General features: G+C 40.5%; 1 protein-coding gene across 1 annotated transcript; it reads left to right on the top strand.

The window, feature by feature from the left end:
* The first annotated feature begins 2181 nt into the window (after positions 1 to 2181).
* On the top strand, positions 2182 to 22554 carry LOC140950239 (uncharacterized). Its single transcript, XM_073399444.1, has 10 exons — positions 2182 to 2541; positions 4327 to 4680; positions 12433 to 12471; positions 12873 to 13244; positions 13801 to 13896; positions 15438 to 16592; positions 18327 to 18680; positions 18907 to 19132; positions 20247 to 20515; positions 21184 to 22554. The coding sequence occupies exons 1-10, from the start codon at positions 2457 to 2459 to the stop codon at positions 21387 to 21389; spliced, it is 3156 nt and encodes a 1051-aa protein (XP_073255545.1). The 5' UTR covers positions 2182 to 2456; the 3' UTR covers positions 21390 to 22554.
* Positions 22555 to 23365: the final 811 nt, after the last annotated feature.

Genomic DNA, 23365 nt, shown 5'->3' with positions numbered 1-23365 from the left:
AAAGCCGGTCAGAAAATGGAAATACATAAATGGCAAACAGCATTGTCGTTTACGGTTTAGCCACGTGGAGTCTAGACTTGTTTATAAACACGAATGTTACAGTTTATATTCCACGTGACTCTCCTCCAATCACCTCCAAGTAGGAGCCAACATCATTTCTAAATACAAATTAGTCTTGCATTTTACTAACAACATAAACAAAAACCTCACTCACAAAAACGCGTGTATATAAAACGAGTTAACTGCACATTCTCATGGTCGTTTTCTCTACTATGCACGCTAGTATTTAAAGAAAAAAAATTCACCGGAAATGTCTGAATAACGTTATTGCGCTGTTATACTAGTTACTAGTCCTTAATGTCCGCGACTCCCGCTAACCAGCGAAGAGAAAGAGAGAGAGAGAGAGAGAGAGATGGCAGTAGGGCGCTTAAGCAAAAAGGACGTTTTTAATCAACGGACGGCAGCCGGAAGTGATGTTTTTGCATTCCTAGACGGTTGCTCAGTCTAACCATAGTTATTAGAGGAGACTGGTTATGAAAAGCGGCGAACATCAATGACAAAAACAACAGTGCTGCAGTTTATGTTGGAAGCACCCTGAAAGTGCACAATCCTTTGTTTTCTGTTGGCAAATTGTTACGGAATAAATTAATGCAACGTTTTTATTGGTCAATACAATCAAAATGATAGGAATTCTCTTGAAAGTTGTGCACTTTCAGGTCCACAAAAACATATAACAAAGGAGTCTGACGGGTTTCATAACCATTCCACTCACTTAACTATGGTCTAACGTTTTGAGTAAAGAGACTCAGCAAAACAAATTTGATAGTTTGGTTTCACACCATATTAAAAAATAAAATGCCCCTGCCCTCCGGGTGACGTACGTCCATCAAAAACATCTTTTCTTTAAAGGAGGTGTGTCACGAAATTTATCAAAATTCATACAGTAAGAGCTGCCACCAAACTGGGTAAAGCATAGAAACAACGGCTCAAAACATTTAAAGAAGGTATAAACAACGCAGCGATGGGTCGGGTGGACAAACCTGATGAAGATTTAAAGGGACTGCAATTGCCCTTTTTGAAAACTTGTTAGGCTAACAGTTTTTCAAATTTCATTTTTGCTGTTTGTAACATCTGATATAATCCTTTAGGCTGGAGATACTTTTTGTTACCAATTTGTGGTTTTGTCTTTTACAAGTAAATGTTTTGGTTATTTCAAGTTCCCGAGCAAATAAAGACGCGTAAATATTAAGCCAATGAACTGGACAGGCATGACGCTGCCACTCCCCTTAGGGAAGTCTTTACTATCATTAAGTTGAGGTAGCGAACATTTTTAAACCATTCCGTTGTTGTCTGAAACAATTTGAAAGATAAAATCTAAATGTGGCATGCCAAAAAATATATATACATAAACTTCGTTTTGAGTTAGGCCGCCCTATAAAATTCACCGTCCCTTTCTACAAGATCACGTGGATCATCCATGGAGTAATTCAAATCAAGAGAGAACGAACTCTCGAGAATGAGCTCTAGTTCTTCGTAAAATAAGTCGCATTAATGAGTTGTAGGATCTTACCTTGGTGGAACGACAAGATTTATTCCACATAGCAACAAATAAAACTGATGATGTCTGGCAGTTGGCGATGTAAGCTAGATTCTTCTGATGATATCGAAAGCGCGGTAACCTCAATAGAAAGTTAAGTGTGTTATAAGTTCTTCAGAAAACTTTTGTTTCACTGTGTCAGTAAAATGCAAAGCAATTTGAGCCTGCTTGTTCTACGCTAAACTGAAGTCCTGAGGTAGTTTTTCTTTTTCTTTCTCCATAGAATAAAGTCGTAGATTGGATCATGTCTTGTCATGTCTTACGTATACATTTTCACTGTGAACACAGATGGACAGCAAAGAAACAGTGCGTAAAAATATACAATATGTTGACATTCTTATAAATCAAAACTTTGTGAAAAAACCTTTCCTTGTTAGGTGCTAATGTGTGGTAAAAGGATCTTTTAGCACAAAACAATAGTAAGAGGCGAAACCAAATAGGCTCTTTTCACTGCGACACATAATTCATTGATTAAAAACCAAGCTAGAACACAGCTTTACGCTATACAAAGCAGAATTAAGCAGTTTATTTGTATGCTTCACGCAATGACTTTTCAAGTGGAGAGAATATATGCACTGTTATTCAAATAGCCAGTGGTCACACTGTTTGAGTTGATGCCATCCTGCGGTCTGTTTACAATTGGGTTAAATTTACAGGTGTGCCTCGTGTTTAATGACAACTAGAATTTTCGTCATTTACCTCCATTTAGCCCTGAGATCAAACAAAACCGCGGCGAACTGCTTCTGACAAGAACGGCGCACTGGCTTCGTTGCGGACGCCACCGCTCTTATCAGTACAGTTGTGGAATTTCATCAGACCATGCCATGCGGTATTTTGCATCTGGATATGACAAGCAGAAATGGATTTGCTGCAGTTTTTGAAGTTACTTCCCTTGACTGTTATTTTCGCATCTTTCCCCGCAACGATAGAGGCAAATATTAATGGTATGTTATGCAATATTATGATCAAACAAGTTATAAAACTAGACCCAAAAAAGTTTGGCACTAGTCAGTTTGACTAGCGTTGCAAGCAGGCAACGATTGATCGAGAAAACCAAAAATCAGAAAAGGCAATCTCCTAGCTTTTACAATACTTTTTTTTGTCGCTTATTTTATTGGTTTTACGTGGATTTTACTCTTCATAACACTTTCAAGACTTTATTTTATCCTCTCATGTGCAACATTTCGCCCACAAAAATAATTAATTTCGATCTATATTGACCATGACTGTCGACTAGCTTCATTCTGTTCATTATTTGGCATTGCACGCGGTTGATCCTGCATGAATAAAACTGACTATGAATAATCTCATATCAGATACCATTTGCAAATTTGAATCGAATGAGTGCCCAAGTATCAAATATTGTATTTCTAATTCTAAAAGAAACAGATTTCTTCATTGTCTTAACTTCTTCATTCACTGCCTCTACTTAAAATCTCAAATTAAATAATGGCTGCCTCTTAATGATCGCCGGTGTACTGCACAAAGCTCAGTTAGTCAACAGATGAGAAAGGTACAGACTGTTCATAATCGCCTTATTTGCAAAAGAATGGCCCCCTAGTTTAGAGGATCTCAGTTTGGAAACAACTTGCAATTTGTTTATAGTTCGCGTGATTGAAATTCTTTATTTAACTATACATACAATTAATTTGCATTTCTGTACACGACCAGGGATTGTTTATTAAATACATTTCAGTTTCAATTAGTGCTTCATCTGCTCAGTTTCCGCGGTATATATGTACACAAGACTTGGCATCATCGTTTTGATAGATCTAAAGCTCCTAAATTATAGGCGATTGGCGCCCTAAGGAAGTTTTGTTGGCACAACACGTACAGGGAAACATGGTTATCAAGCGGGGGACGGATACATTTCTTTTTATAATTACTCTATTAACTTTTTAAACTATTGCAAACTATGGACGCTTTTAAATGGGAAATCCTGATTTTAGTATCCAGTAAATCCAAAGACAGAATTCGTCAAACAGAATAGCTTCCTGCAATTCGAAATTCGATTGGGAAACCAGAAGCTCCCTAGTGTTTACACAACTGAGTCAACAGCTACTGCTATGGGATTTGGCTCTATATTTGAGTTTGTATCGTGTATTTAAGCAAATGGTTATAGACTCATGATTGTGGACAGTTGTACAAAAAAATGGTGTCGGTACCGTTAACATCAATCCAAAATGGCGAATCCAAAAATAGCGGGAATAAACATAATGACCTCACTTGACACGAAAAGATGCCACAATTAATAGGCTTATGCATTACCATCTTGATATGACAAATAACTAAGATAAGTTGTGTATCAAAGTTCTATGTTGCATTTATGCTTGGTCTGAAAAATAGCGAGGTTTTTTATTTACTAGTAAGATCAAGGCAGATTGCATGCAAGGAGGCGATCAAACTCGCGCTTAATGACTTACAACTAGTAATAACCAAAAGTTAGGGATTGCTGGCGAGATCTATTGAAAGTCAAAAACGCCCTTGCTCCAACGCTATTTTTTGCCTAACGTTTCACGTGATAGAAGGTTTAAACGCGCGTGATCAGATTGCGCTCTATGCATTCCAATCATTCCTAGTGGAAGTCCAAACAAACGCTGACTACACACGTACACATGCTGCGCATGCCTAAAAAAAACCTGGAGATCAGGGCTTACGGGCTCTTCTCGTCGCCCGCAAAAATAATGGTTTAGAGGATTCCTAAGCTTGATTTCGTTTTTGTATTTTAGCTTGCTCTCCATCAAATACCAACATTGAAATTGACGCCCAGCTTCCTGGAGAAATTTCAACGCCTGCTTTCCCAAATGACTATTCTGGGGGTTCGTGCATTTGGAAGATTCAGGCGCCAGTCAATTTTCGTCTGGCAATCACCATCGAAGTCCTACAGTTCGAGAACTGGGACGACTACCTTGTGATACGAGATGGTGATGGCTCCTCAAGTCCCTTGATTGGCAAGTATGGCCCTTGTGCAAGCGGTTCTGTTACTTTGTTCTCGAGTGGGAGATCAGCTTTTTTACAAACGGTGTCTGCTGTTTTCAGTTCAAGTGATAAACTTAGCATCTCGTATAGGGCCATTGATCCAGGTAAGACTGAGCTACAATATATGTTTTGAAAGAAAAACGCAAATTTGCATGGTTGATTTATGGTTTGTTCACGCATTTTACAATCATTGCATATTTTGAACTGAAGTTGCCTCGTACCCTATCGTCACCACTATTATCGTCATCATCATCATCATCATCATCATCATCATCATCATCATCATCATCATCATCATTACAACATGATCATTTTTGGCAATATTGTCTTCAACATCGTTACGGTCGTTGTCATCAGTCTGCTTTTGTGTGTGATTATCTGATGAGAAAGAAAAGAATATGCCTTGGGGAGAAAAGACATCGTAAAATGCTAACAAACATTTTATAGTATGTTCAGAAACGAAAGCTGCCTGCTGCCTCAGTTCGCTATTTTTATTTTTCCTTTTTCAATGAAGTTTTGGATGTAGACTTAAATGTTCATATGAATTTATTCCAAGGAGATTCGGACCAAAGATTCGTTACAAGGATCTGGTTAGACTACGAAAAACAAAACGAGTGTGAATAAAAGGAAGAAAGATGAAAATACTTAGCGACAACATACTTACAGGATTTGAAGGCTCGAAGGAAACGTGAAAAGACTTTAGGCCGTGTGAACGAACAGAACTCGACTAGAACTTTACCTCAAGATTTTCGAGCGAGCACATGCCCCAGACCATTATATTACAACGACATATAAATGACGTAGTTCTTCTACCAGTCCCGCGCGGGCAAAAGACGGGAAAAACTTAACAGATACAAGAAGAACGTTTTGAAACCTACATTCCGGCCCCTAAAATCGTAGGCAATAGCAAAGGATTTTAAAGGAAACTTGACCGAAACAAAACGTTAAATCTAACAGTTCTCCTAACATATACAAAGTTCGGATCATAGTTCAGTTCTGCACTGCTTCATTCCCTCTGACATCTCCACTGACTCCAGGAGAACGATCTTATCGACAGGGCGATCATATTGCGAGGTTCTGGTCTTCACCGTTACACTCCTCACATGTTCATCAGTGCTGTTCTTGTGCACACTGGTAATTCGACCAAGAGGCCAAGATGATCTCGGTACCCTATCGTCGACCACAAGTACTATGTCATCAACGGCGAAGTTCCTTGACGGATAAGTCCATTTCTGCCTCTCTTGCAACTGTGGCAAGTACTCTCTAATCCATCTCCGCCAAAACACGTCGGCTAAATATTGAACTTGGCGCCATCTTCTTCGGGAATAGCCATCCTCTTTCCTGAACACACCTGGGGGAAGTCTTGGGCCCGACCGTAGCAACAGCAAATGACTCGGCGTGAGAGCTTCAGAATCTGACGGGTCATCAGATGACTTCGTTATGGGACGCCCATTAACAATTGACTCCACTTCACACATGAGGGTAGTCAACCCTTCATCATCCAGCGGCTGTTCCTTCGTAAGTGCAACGAGAATCTTTCTGACAGTTCTAATACAACGTTCCCACACGCCACCGAAATGGGACCCCGATGGTGGGTTAAACAGCCACTTGACATTTCTTTGCAAGAGGAACTCATGGATCTGACTCTTGTTCCAACCAGAGATAGCTTCTCGGAGTTCCTTGCACCCGCCAACAAAATTTGAACCGTTGTCCGACCTCATTACTTCAGGAACACCTCGCCTTTCGATAAAGCGGCGCATGGAGTTCAAGAACGAATCAGTGTCCATACTCTGGGCGACTTCCAAGTGTATGGCTCTGGTCGCCAAACACGTGTACAAGACTCCATAACGCTTAACTTGACTTCTAGCCCTCTTGACCCAAAACGGACCGAAACAATCAACGCCCACAAAACTGAACGGGGGTTTGTTAGGTGTGACTCTGTCAGCAGGAAGATCGGCCATCTTCTGAGTTTTAAACGGAGCCTGTCTTCGCCTACAGCTAAAACAACGGTTTACAACTCTTCTCACCGCGACTCTTCCTTTGATAATCCAGTAACTCTTTCTGATCAAAGAGAGCACATATTCTTGACCAGAATGTCCAGAAAGCAAGTGATAATGCCTGACGATCAAATCTACAACATGATGTTTCTTAGGCAGTATTACAGGGTGTCTTTGCTCCTGTTCAATTGGTGCATGCCTCAATCTTCCTCCCACACACAGCAGGCCATCGCGCAGCTCAGGATCCAACTTGGCGATTGAACTTGATTTCTTGACGGAACCTGTTCTTCTGGCTCGGACTGATTTCTTGAGCTCAACTTTTGATTCTTTACCTTACAGACACACCAACTCTTCTCTAAAGCATTGCCTTTGTACATACTTCAAGACTTCTATCTCAGCAGAGTGCATTTCTTCTACACCGATGGGACTGGGTATTTCGGAGACGAGTACTTTAGCTGTGCCTTCCTTCCGCCTGCGACACTCGCGCAGAAGATTAGAACGGTAACGCAAGATCCATGCCATCAATTTCTTAAGCTTATACCACGAGGAACAGGACTGCACTGCTCGGTTTAAGAAGTCAGCTTCAACTGTAGACACTATTGAGAAAGTTTTCCTTTCCCGTTTCACCTCAGGATCATCTTCCTTTATTTCCACAGAAATTTCAGGTCGCTTAGGCCAGCGGTCCTCTGCTTCCCACAAAAAGGGAGGGCCATTAATCCAGCGGCTTTGGTGGATGATGTCTTCAGCTGAAAGCCCTCTGGACGCATCGTCAGCTGGGTTGGAATCTGTGTCAACATAGTTCCACTGATCTGGTCGCGATCCTTCATGGATTGTTGTAATTCTGTTCGCGACGAACGTCTGAAATCTCTTCTCTTTGTTCGTAATATAGCTCAACACGCACGTGCTGTCCGTCCAAAAGAACTCTTCTTCTAGTGCTACATCCAACTCATGTTGCATCATCTTGTTTAATCTGGTGGCAACCACAGCAGCTGAAAGCTCCAGACGAGGAATAGTAACTGACTTCTGGGGTGTTTGTCTCGACTTCCCCATCAAAAAGGCACAATGGACATTTCCAGCTTCATTGACGACTCGAAGATAAGTAACAGCATCATAACCTTCACCTGATGCGTCTGAGAAATTGTGAAGTTGGCTAGACACTATGCGGCCAAAGTTCTTGGGCCTTAAACAACGTTCAACGGCGAACTGTTCGAGTTTTGGAAGTTCCTGCAACCAATCTTGCCAACGCTTTAAATCTTCAAGGGGAATTCTATCATCCCAATCCAATCCCTTCCGGCACAGATCACGCAGAATTGCTTTCGCAGGCAGAATTAATGGTGCAACAAACCCTAGAGGGTCATAAATTGAGCTTATGACGGAAAGAATACCCCTCCTCGTTGGGGGTCGGTCCTTCACTGCAATCTTAAAACGGAAGGTATCTGACTGGACATCCCACAGAATGCCGAGGGCACGCTCAACAGGCAAGTTCTCGAGATCGAGCTCCTTGACGGAACTGGCTCTCTCGGATACTGGGACTGACTGGATGACATCGTAGGCATTTGAAACCCATTTCGTTAAGCGGAAACCTCCTTTGGCTAGCAACTGACGTAGCTGATCGACCATTCGACTTGCTTGTTGGTTATCTTCCACAGACTTCAAGCAGTCATCAACATAGAAATTTCTTCTCACCGTCTGAATGGTGTCTTTATCAAAATGTTCCGCATTGTCTTCAGCCGTTTTCTGCAGTGCATAATTCGCACAACTGGGAGATAAAACTCCCCCGAAAAGGTGAACTAGCATTTGAAATTCTTCTGGTTCTTTGTCCATTTCACCACTCGGCCACCACAGGAAACGGAGGTACCTGCTATCCTCTATTGGTACGCGCACTTGATAAAACATCTTCTCAATGTCAGCCATGATGGCTATGGGCTGTTCTCTAAATCTTGTTAGGACTCCAATGAGCGAGTTGGTTAAATCAGGTCCTTGCAAAATCTGTTGATTGAGCGAGACATTCTGGAATTTTGCGGCACAGTCAAAGACCACCCGGACCTTATCGGGCTTTTGTGGGTGAATGACGGGGTGATGAGGTAGATACCATGAGGGTGAATCCTCTCGCTGACCTTCGGGAACTTTCTGTGCATGTCCTTTGTCAAACAAGTCATCCATAAATAAAGAATACTTCCGGTGTAGTTGGGGATCCTTCAGCAGCCTCTTCTTCAGCAACCCAAGACGATGTTCAGCGACGATCTTGTTGTTGGGCAGATCTGGAGGGAAGACCTTCCAAGGAAGCGCAACTTCGTAATGACCACCGCGGAGCTCAGCAGAATCCTCCATTATGACAAGGGCTCTCTTGTCATCTTGAGACAATCCTTTCTCAATGCTGAACTGCGAATCATTAAATTCCATTTCACAGAAACGTACAAACTGCTGGTCCAAGACAACATGAGACTGGATACGGTTTGAAGTACGGGCTGCCTTACTTGCCCTACCGAGTGGGCCATTGATGGTCCATCCTAGCAGTGTTCGCACGGCATAAGGACCACCATCTTCACTTCTCTGCACTTCATGAGGTTCAAGAAGTTTGGGCACATCATTACCTATGAGCAATTCGATGTCGGCATCAATGCAAGGTAGGTCGATATCTTTCAGGTAGAACCACCTTTCCACATCACTTTGAACCGGCATATCATCAACGGTGACTGGAAGCTTGACTCGTGAGAAAACATTTGACAGTTCAACGACATTACGTCCTTGCAGATCAGAAACTTCCAAATTGACCACTAGACTTTCACTCTTAACATTATCACTATCCATGGTAGTTAAAGACAGCATCGCTTTTCTACCTGTTGCACCTAGACGTTCTATCAACTTGTCAGTGCAAAATGTAGTGTTCGACCCTGGATCCAGAAACGCGTAGGTTTGAACCATCTTCTCCCTTCCCTCGGCTCTGACATTAACTGGAACTATGGCAAGTCCTGTAGCTGATGCTCCGGCCCCAGTCGCACTACACACTCCTTCACATGCTACCATTTCAGTGAAACAGCTTCGGGCTTGGCCATTCTGATTCTCATTCTCCGTGTTGCTCGACTGGGTCTCAGATACTGATGCAGTTGGTGCTTTGACTGGTTTGTCATTCCTTGGGTGTAAGAACGTAGAATGTTTCCGATGACCTATCTTACATCCGACAATCTGGCAGAAGCTTTTCTTGGGGCACGACATCGCCATGTGTCCCGCAACAAGACAATTATCACACAGTCCTCTACTACGCACAAAACTAATTCGCTCATCAACCGACTTTCCTCTGAAAAGCTGGCAGCGTGACAGCCAATGACTCTCCTTACACAATGGGCACTTGACGTTCGACTTGTCACGCGCACGTTCAGTGTTGTCCTTAGGTGGGTCAGTAGTACCTTCCGGGGTGGTTCCTTGTGTCGTGAAGGCAGAACCTTTGTGCTCCTTCGATGGTGTTCTGTACCTTCTTTTGGAACCAATGCCTACAGCGTTGTTCTTGTCATCATTCGAGTGGATGTCCCCAAACACTGGATGGTTGGCTATTCTAGCCTTTGCTTCAACAAATTCTGCAACATCTCCGATAGTGACCTCTCTTTTCAGCTCTTCATTGATGTAATCAGCCTTTTCTCTCCATCTCTGTCTTAGCCAAAGTGGCAACCTTCCAATGATCCTTTGGAGAGTGTCAGGGTTTTCAATTTTGTTTAGGTATCCAATTTCCTTGAGAGAGTTCTTACAACTTGTAAGTACAACCGAGTACCTTTGCAAAGCAGGACCATCATCTGACTTAATCTGAGGAGTTTTCGTTACTCGATCAATGAGGGCAGTTGCTATTTTGTAGCTTTGACCATATCTATCCTTAAGGAGTGCTCTTGCAGTCTTGTAGCCTTCTTTGGGATCCATCGATAAACAGCTTTGCATTAACTCCTTCACTTCTCCTGTTGTATATTGAACGAGATAGTACAAACGTGAGTTCGGGCTGCTTGTCTTTGACTCTATTAAATTTTCAAAGGCTCGCACGAAGTCAGAGTACTCAACAGGATCACCCGAAAACACAGAGATTTCAGGCTGTGGCAATGTCATGGCTAATGTTTGAAGCTGGTGCTGTTTCAGCAATTCCTGAAGCTGTTGATTTTGTTGTTGTTGCATCTTCTGGACTTCAATCACGTGACTGACATTCTTGTCACTTAGATCTAGGTGTTGTTCCAATAATCCACCTTCAGCACTTTCACCATTAATCGCAGAGGGTGAGCATCCCTAACCTTTCCATACAGGGGCGTCTGGGTTTAGTGGACTGCATTTAACCTCTTGATTTTCCTCTGTCTGATGAACTGGAGCTTCCACAGTTTCCTTCTCTTCGACTTGACCTGGAGTGGAAGTTGCAAATTGACCTGCTAGTGTCAGTGTGTGACTTTCTTGGCCTTCAGGCATATCCACGGTGCTCTCTTTCTTGGTTGCATGTAAAGTCGGTAACTGACTTGACAGTGTTGACAGACGTCGCTCCTCACAATAACTGTACACCCTTTCTTCAGCGTCGGCCTTTGCTAACTTAGTTTCCAACTCAAAATTCTCTTTCTTCTGCTTCAACAACAGTTCTTCTAACTGAATGTCCTGCCGTGTCTTCAATGCAGCTACTTCCACTGACAAGGCAGCTTTCTTAGCAGAGGCTCTCAACCCTGCACTTGAAGCGGTGCTTGACTGTGAGAGACTGGAACTAGCGCTAGATTTAGACTTGCGCCTCCTAGAACTTGCAGCAGACTTCGATTTCGTAGAACTAATATTACTGATAGAGTCTTCCGGATGAAGACTGATGGCAAGATCTAATTCTTCTTGGAGCTTAAACTGAGCAGATTGCAACCAGACATCAAATGACTGAAACACCGCAGTTCCCATACGTTTCACTGATTCAAAATACTCGATCGAGTCCCGAATTGCACTTTCATCAGTCAACTCAGCGTGATACTTATCATGTGCTTCGTTAAAATGTCTCATAGCTACTTCTAAATCAAGAAACTTCGCTCTAACCTGATCAACATTGTCAGAGCTCTTCATTAGCTCAAGTAATTCGCGCTGTCTTCTGGTGACGGCCGCCTTTGAACCGGACCTACTACGCTTTAAGCGAAGAATTCTCTCGTGAACGGCTCCATCGACGTCGACAGTTTTGGTTTTCAACCCACGTAAGTCCATCTTACTCTACAATCGATCCACAAGCGAAGAAACAAATTATCGATAACACCAATCAATCAAAGAACGGATAAATCCATGGCACAATCGACGAAAATCCAAGACGATCCACAGCGAAACCAGCGTATCCTTCTAACGCAAATGTAGACTTAAATGTTCATATGAATTTATTCCAAGGAGATTCGGACCAAAGATTCGTTACAAGGATCTGGTTAGACTACGAAAAACAAAACGAGTGTGAATAAAAGGAAGAAAGATGAAAATACTTAGCGACAACATACTTACAGGATTTGAAGGCTCGAAGGAAACGTGAAAAGACTTTAGGCCGTGTGAACGAACAGAACTCGACTAGAACTTTACCTCAAGATTTTCGAGCGAGCACATGCCCCAGACCATAATATTACAACGACATATAAATGACGTAGTTCTTCTACCAGTCCCGCGCGGGCAAAAGACGGGAAAAACTTAACAGATACAAGAAGAACGTTTTGAAACCTACATTGGACATTCCACTATAACTTATACTGTCAACTTCATCAGTACCATTCTTATTACTGCTGCGATGAATTTCATTTTATCATAATGCCATCCAATCTTACACCTCACAGTATCAGCCGAATTCTAAGCCAGAAGTTGCCAAAGTTAAACTACCTTTTAAATTTTCTACAGATGATATTGACTGCTCAAGCCAGGCGGAAAATCCACCAAGTAAGTAGATAACTCTTTTTACTGATAAATCATCCGTTCTATTTTGAATTGCTTAATAATCGCTATCGATCACTCATATATTTGATTCCCAGCTTGTAAAGTGTTACTATCATGTATCATTTTTACCAGCAAGTTGTCACGATCTTTTTGCCGCGCCTCTTTCTACATTCTAAATCCGAAGATGATTAAATAAAGGTAGAAAACTGAATTTGACAATGCTATCGACACTGAAAAACGACTTCAGTAGCGCCTACGACATAAAATGATGGAGCCCCAAAATCAATATTGTCAAATTCGAAACATTACACATTAAGTGTGTGACAGGTACACCAGAACTACCAGATGAGTTATTTTGGACGTTTATTAATCGAAGTAAGTTGAGGCTTTTTCTTAATTTTCAGATTACTGTAGCGAAAACACTAAGCTAAAGGAAGTATCTGGAGTCCTGTCCAGTCCTAATTTTCCCAACAACTATGACGCGGGCGAGTACTGTTTGTGGGAAATATCTGCCCCACAGGGGTACCGTATACAGGCTGAAGTCCGTTGGTTTGGCGTCGAGGATCATCGATACTCTCGTCCAGGGCGCTGTGGAGATGATTATCTGGTAATAACTGAGTACCTTGGTAACACTTCTGACGACAATATTGTGGCACGGCTGTGCGGATGCAAGCAGACCTATACCTACATTTCTCCAAAGGAAAAGATGTGGTTTTCTTTTACCTCGTATAAAAAAGCCAACTGGCCTGGCTTCTATGTGAGCTACCAAGTTCTCGGTGAGTATACACTAGCGGTAAGTTATTACGTACAGTGCGACTACTAGAACGTGGGCATTTAAAAGAAGATTATCCAATCACAACGTTTTTGGAAGGGAAAAGATTCTCAAGTTTTGTTTTTTGGAATCAGCGCAACCCATACAGTAGTTAGTTAGTCAGCTCACGTTGACCAAATTTAGAAGACGTTTGCCAATATTATAGAACAATTGGCGTCAATTGTACAGATATCGATAGAAAAAGGGACTGAGGACAGAAGAGGGCGCGGTAGGTCAGCTGTTTTTGCAGGCAGAGGTAGAAAAAACGATGTAAGATTTCTCAGGTCATGTGAGGATGAAAAAGCTGATCTACTGCCAAAAATAGTGTAAGAGAAAGACGAAAGTGCTGAAATTCGTTGTTTTGTTTTTGTAGAAGTATAGTTAGTAGTTAGTAGTTAAATTTGTGTGAATTTTTTGAGAAAGTAATCTAAAATTGTGGAAAAGCCCTTCAGAAGCATAGGAAAAATGTAAGAAATTAAGAAAGGAAAGTTTTCACTGAATTTCACTGAATATCGTTGCAGCTCCTGAGGAATGTCCGGCAGATAAGACCAATTGCTCATTGAAGACTATGGCTCCAGTAGGTTTTAACGCACAAGGGCAAGTCTGCAGTTTTCCAGGTACTGATTTATCCGCTTTGTATTAATAACGATAAACCTTATCTTTATTTTTTATGATTAATTATATATTGACACTAGAGCTCTAGCCCAAGTCTTGTGTTTAATTTAGTTTGGTGCAATAAAAACTTCAAAATAATGGGGATGGTACCATAAATGTTACCTCGATCAAATTAATGTCTTGCAAAGTGTATTCATTCCAAATTGTTTCTTTGAAAATGGTTATATCTCACATTCACATATTCTCAAAAAGAGAATTCCAAAGTGTTGGTTCGAAATTCGATTCCTTGTGATTGTTAGATAAGCACATGTCCCAAAAATCAAAGTTAAAGGCATATGCGTCCAAGAAAAAGACCAATGGTAAATAAATCAGAGTAGAAAAACTAGTAACAAGAGAATCAAATTATCTGGTCGCATGATCGACTACGCCCTCTATCGTTTGAATATTGTGAACAACGATTCCGACCACTTGCTACATGGGTAACTTCATTTTCCCTGCACGAAAACATTGACCATACAATTGGTGTCTACAAAATCAGCTAGAAATGGGTCGAACTGTCATAATGTTAAATGCAAACAGGATGATGTAAAATGGTGTTAGTTTACTGGTGCCAGTTCACCTCTAATAAAGATTTTGGATTGGGAAAAGGCAACTTCTTTAAAGAAAACTATTAGTAGCCATTTTTGAAATTCACAGAGGAAGACTTTCGCTCTCTTGAACTGGTGGGAGTCTAAAATTGTTTGGATAAAATAGGGCGTGGCCGGACATATGATGCCGGTTTAAACACTTTCCTGAATAAAAATTGAGGCCATAAATCTTGGTTTTAATTAACCTTAAACTGTTATTTGACTTTAAAATACAGCTTGAAAACATCAACAACCTTATTAACAGCCAAGAAATGCATAACACAAACACTTGCTACATTTAGAAAAACCTATTAGAGGCAGGCATTGTTGGGACGCTACATACATGAACTGATACATCGTAGGACACTTTACAAGGAAATAAAAGAGATTTACAACATGGGAAGAAAAGGCTGATAACTAGGCCCTCCCCCGAATCTACTTGTGTTTTGAGAAAAGTTTTGGAACTTCTTTAGGCCTGTGTAATTCTGGAAGTCGTGCTCAGGAAAATTCCTAGCAAGTGCCGAACATTTCCAGAAATTAACCGGACTTTCTGAAAGTTTAGAAATGGTCCTTGGAATTTTACTAAACTCGAAAAGCCCAGGGTAATTTCCACCCCGTTTTGTGTTCAAGGAAAAAAAACACCTCATGATCATTCCCTATCATTTTAATTTGAATTATTTTTTCAAAATTTTAAAAGAAAAATGGCAACTTTCAGTTGTTTGAGCAACCACTTGCCTTTCATTTTCAGAATCAGGGATAGACGTTTTGTTTCGAAATACAAAACCCTTCTCTGTTGCTCTGTTGAAAAGTAGCGTTTCTTCATAGTATTTTAACTTGGTCCAATTTTTTTGTATTTCACATGATCGTTATTCCAAAGAATATTAAGTACGGGAATTGTCTTGAATTTTACCTTTTAGCCCCTCCATCTACAACCAGTGGACAGGTGATGACATCTTCAGCAGTACCTTCCTTGCACCCAAGTTCGGAGACATCTTTGCCGAAGAAAAGCACTCTTGCCGTACAGGAAATCGCCTCAGCAATATCTTATTCAGAAAGTTCTCTGACTGGAAGTTATATGCGGCAGTCTTCAGCCAAGGCTAGCAGTCAAGCTGAAAAAGCAAGTAAACTGGTGGATAAAAACACGGAAGCGCTGTCGTTAGTATCAGGCTCTACTGAATCTGCAAACGAAGCAAAAATTTCTGCGCTTAAAACAAGAACGTTAATAACATCGCCCCCAACACATCGTGGCTTGATCTCTGACGCAAAATCTTCCAAAAATGTTGAAAGCACGAGGAGGCTTTTTATGACTTCTCGGACTTCTTCAACCGGAAGGTCATCTTCCAGAGAGGTTGCAGTTCCACAAAAACCAACTGTAGTGATCAGTCCCTCACCTGTAGCCACTTCAACCTTAACAATGAGAGATCGAGATCAAGAGAGTACCATAACATCTAGCATGTTAGGTATGAGTGAAGATACCTTCGGAACAACGAAAGCTAATTTCCGATCCAATCACACGAAGATTCTTGATCACGCCACAAACTCTGTTAAATTGACGCAAACGGTAACTGGCATTTCGGGAGCATCTGTTGTTGAGGTGAAAGAAAGTGACACTGACGCCCGTGCAGTTGGTCTATTAAAGATTTCAAGAAGCTCGTTATTCTCTGCCGAATCAATTGAAATGAAAGTATCAACAATGGCCAGCTACACGACTGAAAATATTAAACTGAGTGTTTCTGGTGAAACGAAGGCCTCTAGGAAGACGGACCGTAAGTATACCGTGACGCCTGGAGAAACCATGGTCGAATGGCTGCCATCTACAACTGTCCATCAGAGTAGTATCTTAGCTGTTCGAGGTACAGAACCTGTTCTAAAGACGACGTCACTGGCTGGACCTCTAAGCGTGGTTTCTCATCACAGTGACTACGTGACCTCTACGAGTCAAAGTATTATCATTCAACCAAGCGAAACAAGTGAGGAGTCAGAGGACACTCCGCACGCAACGTCGGTTATTGTAACACAAAAACCACAATCTAACACAACAGATGTCCTTTTCATCGAAGGTGCACCTGAAGGTAAGGAAAACCCTGATGTTTTGCTGATTACAGGCACAAATGTTTTTTCGCCCAATGTAATAGAATCCGGATTCTGGAATCCGGGACATTTTTGCTCGTGAATTCCGGAATCCTGCAATTTTTCTTGTGGAATTCGGAATCCTGGGCTTCGGAATCCGGGACACAGCTCAAGGAATCCGGTGCGGATTCCATTAACTATTGAAATCCGGAATCCATGCTCCACTGACAAAGAATACTGGATGCCGGAATCCACGTCGTGCAATCCAGAGTCCAAGTCAGAATGTCTTGGAATCCCTTACATGGGGTGATTTTTTTTTTTCAGAATCAATTCATCCAACAGCTGAAAACGCTTACAAGCCGTGAATTGCTGCCATTTAAAACTAAGATTATAATCTGTTATTTACCAGCTGGACATAATTTTGCTGGATAAAATTTAGACCCAACTGAGTCGCGTCATCTCTGTACGTATCACTTGCTACGAGTAAGGGCTTCCCATTATATTAGCCCAAATAAAGTCATAAAGTCTCGACGTTGGGGTGGTGGTAGGGTTGTCCTGCAATTACTGCGCACAGAGTTGCACTTACATTTTGAAAGGAGCAATAAGAATAAGCGTAAGAGAGACGAAACAATCAATCTTGGCAATTTTAGTCTTAGATGCTACGATATGTTTGGTCCTTACCATTTACACAAACCACCCGGTTGGAAATCTTGTGCATAATCATAAAATTGTTATACTGACGTGGTAGGAGAACGACCCGCTACAAAGTGTATTCAAATTAGCTGAACATACTGAGAAGAGCAGAAAAATTGCAACTCTTCAAGTTACAGCCCACATTTTCTGAAGTTTCCCAAACGGAATAGTCTACTCCACAGCCGTTCTTTGTGTCGTAACGCACCGCATTCAATCCCTGTAGTAAAGTAGTTACTCTGACTCATAACTTGACTTAATATCTGGACACAAGAAGAGAATCAACTGATCACTGATAGATTGGATGTAATCACCACTTGGTAAGGCTTGACTCAACCACGAATTCAGTGGGTTTCGATTTCAAGGAGAAACATTCTTCTCATGTTTGTGAAACCAGGCCAGTAGGTTCCCTTCCAAGTTTGCATTCATTTGATGAGCTTAACTATTTTAAGACGCAGTCACGTGACTCACCCTTGCCTTGTAACTGTCAAAATGTTTCACTGAAAATGGATAATACTTAACCAAACTGTATACGCCTTATTTCTTCGTTTTTCTATGGCTCCTGGTAGGGGTTTTTGTCTGCCGCCTTTTAGTCATGTCCATGTGTTATCTAAAACCGTCAGTTGAGTAATACAGGTGACCTGACTTAACAAATGTACTGATAACTGATAACGCATAGAACGAATTCCGCGTTAAAAGGCGGAGCCCTGTTGAGAACGGTCTTAAGGCTACTTTAACATCGCAAAGTTTCCAATTTTGAATTTGCAATGTACCCCATTTGAAGGAACACGTTTTGTAACGTCATCAGGGGCAGGAAATCACGTGATTTTATATGACACTTTTATTCCATCAAACACGTCAAATGTTATTTATCCTCAGTTTCACGACTGAAACGAACTTATTCTTACGAGTTGCAAGCGTGATGTCTTAAAAATCTACTAGGTTCCCCTATATTAAAAACTCATGCCTTGACAAGAATGCTCGGGATAAAGACTGAGGAAGTAAACCAGGACATCCGTTACTAAAAACTCTTTTTGTACCAACAGGAATATCGGTCAAATGCACTCACTATGCAATTGAAATAATAATATCAAGAATCCAACAGCCCAAATTGGACATCTCCACAGTCCATCTCCAAGACCCTTTGTGTAAGGTCACCTCCTCTAATGATACGCATGCTCTCTTAACGTCACCGCTTGAAAGTTGTGATACTGAGCAAAGGATGTCGAAGTTCTACTTTATATACTCGAACAGCTTAACGGGAGATACACGGTTTGGTGACACCCCTAAAATTACCAGGGATGGCCGACTCAAGTTCGAGTTCCAGTGTCTATATAGACGGATTCATGTCCTCTCAATTGTTTCATATTCACCGAGGCGAAAAGATGCGCAAACGGATGGTAAGTTGTAATATGATTAAAGTTTTTAAAGTTGAATTTCACTTAGAATTAAGTGGGTTGAAGAAATTCGGCTCAAATTGGCCGATAACTATTAAAGATAAACTTTTAATAATAACCAGACACCTAGGGGCATGAAAATCTAAACTCTTTTACTTGCAGCCCTTAGCTCCCTGGTATTTTTATTGACATTCTGATTATTTCAACAGAATATGCTTTTATATTTCAGGCGATGGCGTAGGTAATTTTTCCTTTGGAATGGACTTGTATGAAGATTCTAAGTACGATGTAGTGGTGAGCCAATACCCTTTCAATGTACATCCGGGCCAAACAATATTTTTCAAGGTTGATGTTAAATCAAACGACCGAGAGCTGGTGGCCTTTCTCGATGAATGCTGGGCGACACCTTCAACTAATCCACGTGATCAGACGAGATATACAATAATTGAAAAAGGGTTAGTATGAGAAAAACAACAGATCCGCTTCTGAGTAAAGGTAGCAATTTAACCCTTTATGCCTCAGTATCAACATACAAATTCTCCAAACTGATCTCTATATATTTCCTTAAAGAATTAGTTGAGAGAATTTGATAATAGATCGAGGCATTTTCTCTTGGGTGATCATTTTATTTATTATCACAACGTATCTCTTAACAGTGTATGGATATTGCTAGGAGAAAATTGATTTTGGATACTATTAGGACTTAAAAGGTTAATGATGTGAATGGTGCGCTCACCAATTGAGGAAATACAAAACCCCACCGGACGAAACAATGGATTAGCTGAAATTTGCTCCTTGCAAATATGTCGCAGATTTGTAAAATAAGGAGTAAATATGGTGCGAAGATGGCAAATACCCCATTTGCGTACCAAAAAATTAAAGCAGGGTGTGTATCACTTACTAGTAACTAAGCAAATGCGGTATTTACTATCTTTGCCCCAGATTTACTCCTCCGTTTTTACAAATTTGCGACATATTTGTGAGTAGCAAACTTGTGCGAATCTTTTTTTCGTCCAGTGACCTGAAAAGCCATCTGACGTCAATAACTGCTGTAATCTGCGCGGCAGACGTAATCAAACGCCTTTATTTAATGTCAGCCGAAGCAGTGCTGAGATCCTTGGAATTCCTGTCATCCTGATTGGCCAATCGAATAATGCCTCTTTTTACTGGCAACCGTGGCACATATTCAAATCTTGGTACACAGCTGGGGGCTGGAAGATGCAGATTTTTACAGACTAGTTTACTATTAGATCGATTCTCCCGCAAATTTTGAAAATCGAATAAGTCTTAAAAATCACAGTAATCAAAAATCGGAGACTAGAAAGCAATATTTCTGATGTTTTGATAGCCTTAAAATCATCATACTATTGATGCTCCCGAACACGTAACGGCGCTTCCATTCTGTGAGGAAAAGTGCTCCCAACGATGCTTAAAATAGCTTGATCCGTGAAAATGCCATTGCATAGGCTAAGTCAGGGAGTTGCACGCTTGGGTTATGAGCTCCTCTTACTACACAATCTTGGTGGCAGAAGGGTTATTAACATATGTTTTTAATTAATCTATTTTTAGTTGCCCACGTGATTCTACCATTAAGTACAACTACGAAAAGTCAGCGATACAAAAGTTTAGCATGAAGGCTTTCAAATTCAGTAGCTTTCCAACATCTCGAGTTTATGTTCACTGCAATGTTGAGACATGCAGGAGGACGGACACAGATTCAGTGTGTGAAACGGGCTGTGTGGAAAACGGGAGACGCAGAAGAGAAAACAAACCATATATTATGGACAAAGAATTATTTTTATCGCTAGGACCCGTTAAATTACAACAGAAAAAACCTGGTAAGTAGGTTAAGCTACATGTTTAACAACATTCTTCATTTCCACGTCTCTCATTATGCACCTGACCCCTCCCCCCCCCTTGCCCCAGACTTTTACATAGGTTGATACCATGCAACAGTTGAAAACTTAAAAACCGTTTGAACTTATCTGACCTCTCAGGAAACACCTTGTTGATTTGATGAATGTCATTGGTTCGTTTGCCAAAAAAATTGAGAATCTTTTGTTCTCAGAAAACTTTATGATTGGACAATCTTCGTTCAAGTGTCCCGGTTTGAGTGTCCACTCTGTAATATCTGCTCGTCTTTAAAGACGTTTAACCTTTCTCTGACGTCAGCCTTGTGTTTCGTTAGCTCATGTGCGACGACCAATCACAGCGCTCTAAACATCCAAGTAACTAAGATATCTAATGATAGATGGTAATGATGTCTATCTTCCAAATCGTAGTGGGCTGTCTTTTCATGACATTTTTTCTTTACATAGTTATGGGCGTGGGAGGGTTGTGAGGGAGGGGGGGGGATGGGTGGGTGTTCGGTATAGGGTCTAAGTATTGACTCAAGTAACTCCTGACTATAACTAGAAGCAAGGAGGGTTTATGCCTTCTAAATGTAGTTGATATTTTTCCTTATGTCTTCCGAGTAATGATTGAATTTTGGTATCTTTTCATTCAGCTGAGTCCCAGATGTCTTTTGTTCATTTCAAAGCCCTCATTGGATTGCTGGGAGTTACTACTCTTATTCTACTTACTGCAATAGTCGTTATATTGATCAAAGGAAGAAAGCGAGGTTACAATACCTGCATTTGGTTCACTTCAAGAGCACAAAAGTCTCAAGACGGGAACGAAACCAATTCCAAGCTAATGACAACGGAACTTTGAATCGTTATTTACCCCTTTGCTGATATACTGGCTGTTTTCTGGAACTTTCTGCTCAAGAGACCCATTTAGCTTGTATGTTTGTTTTCTCAAAGACGGTCCCAGGGGAATTTGCTCCTTTTTTCATAAAATATGCGTATATATGCGAGTATATGTATGTGTAATCAAATGGTGAAAAGTGAAATTAGGGAATAATTTCACTTGCGTTTTGTCCAAATCCTAATAATTTCCCGAGCCTTTACTATTAATATCATTGGTGACGAATTACGTCAGCAATCTTGGATTTTTGACATGTTTATCCTGGATCGCATCGATCGAGAACTCCACTCTCTCGAACGTTTAGAGCTTAAATTTGTCTCAAGTTTGGAATTTTTCGACAAAATACGTGTTAGAATCCTTCTTGATGTGCTCTTTGGTGTGTTCAGGTTTTCTAAAGCGTCTTTATATGCGCTGGCATCTTCATTCATGACATTTTAAAACTTCATCGCCATCTTGACACTGAGACGTACGGAAGGTTGCCATGGCAATTTTGTAATTTCACATGTCAAATTACAAATTATCGCTTAAATTTCGCGCCAAAATTAAGGAGTAATTCGTCACCTATTATATTAAAGACGAAATTTAAAGAGACAGTTCTATGGAGTATTAACACACGACCTACATTATATAGGAAAACAAAGCATACAAGCTAAAGAGCTCGACTGTCCAATCAGAATGGTAATTTGAATTGATTTTTACTTTGTGTCTTGTTCTTTTGTTAGCAATTGTTAGCTACAGTAAAATTAAAAATAAATTATAAATTATAAATTTCTAGACCTCCATGTTGGAGGTAGATTTGTAATCAACGAATAAGTAACCATTGACAGTTATATGTATGTCAATAACAAACTAAGAAGTATAAGTTTATCAATTATAAAGAAATTAGTTTTAACTTTTCATACTGCCTAGCGTTAATAATTGGCGAATTATAGTAAGTAAATGGCTATACATAACATGTAGTACGAATTAATCAAGTTTAATCACATTTTCGCAATTTTTGGGATAATCTTTGGACAAAAAGATAAACGTATAAAAAGAACTGTAATACACTAGTTGAATAAAGTTAGTATTTTGGAAAGATCTGTTAAAATAACTTTGATAAATAATTTTGTAGTTTTTAAGAGTCGAACTCTTGGATCTTAAGCCTATCTCTTGTTTATTTTCGAATTTCCCTAGGTCTTTGTGATTGGCGGTAAAAAGCCAAGAAGTTGTCTTTTTGAAAGACCTCTTCACTAAATATTTGCATAAAGTTAATTTAAATGCAATAAAATATTGATGTGATCGAATGTTGATAGCGTAATTTTTTGTTTATTAATCATATATATTTTTATTTTCCACTCGAGCCCGCAAAATTCCGAAGCCCATCCAAATATAAGCCCCCAAAACTCGTAACGCAAAATACCCTTCGTTAAGGTGGCTCGACTGGATTTTTTTAGGGGGATATACTTCCCAAGTTTGAGCATTAATTACGTCGGTATGAGTAAAGATATCGAAAAAAAGTTACCACAACTGTATTATATAAAGATGAAAATTTCTTATGATCTGGGTTTTATTGCAATCGGAGTCGCCATGGCAATGTATTGACGCCATTACGTTTTTCATTTATCGTTGTGTTTCTCTGTACCAGGAGTTTTTTGAAGAAATCGCTTTAGGGAGTATGTACCTGCCATAATTGCCTCCATTATGGCAAAGTTTGAAGAAATTCTATGAGAGCGTTTTCGAGATATTTCGAACTGCAGTTTTAAGAATCATAAAAACAGTGAAATAGCATGCTAGCGCACAATTCGCAAATATTTTAAGAAAAATGATAAGCTTTGGGAACGCGGCTTCATCTCATAGTGGATTGATTCCTTTTAAAACTGCATACCAAAAAAGAGGGGAATTGCTCTGGGCGATCGCGAGTAAGAAGAATTTTATTAACTTGCATTCAGCTGCTTTTG

The sequence above is a fragment of the Porites lutea genome, chromosome 10 (genome assembly GCF_958299795.1).
Source record: "Porites lutea chromosome 10, jaPorLute2.1, whole genome shotgun sequence".
Taxonomy (NCBI): Eukaryota; Metazoa; Cnidaria; class Anthozoa; order Scleractinia; family Poritidae; genus Porites; species Porites lutea.
The sequence above is the reverse complement of the archived record's forward strand: the minus strand, read 5'-3'. Positions and strand labels throughout refer to the sequence as shown.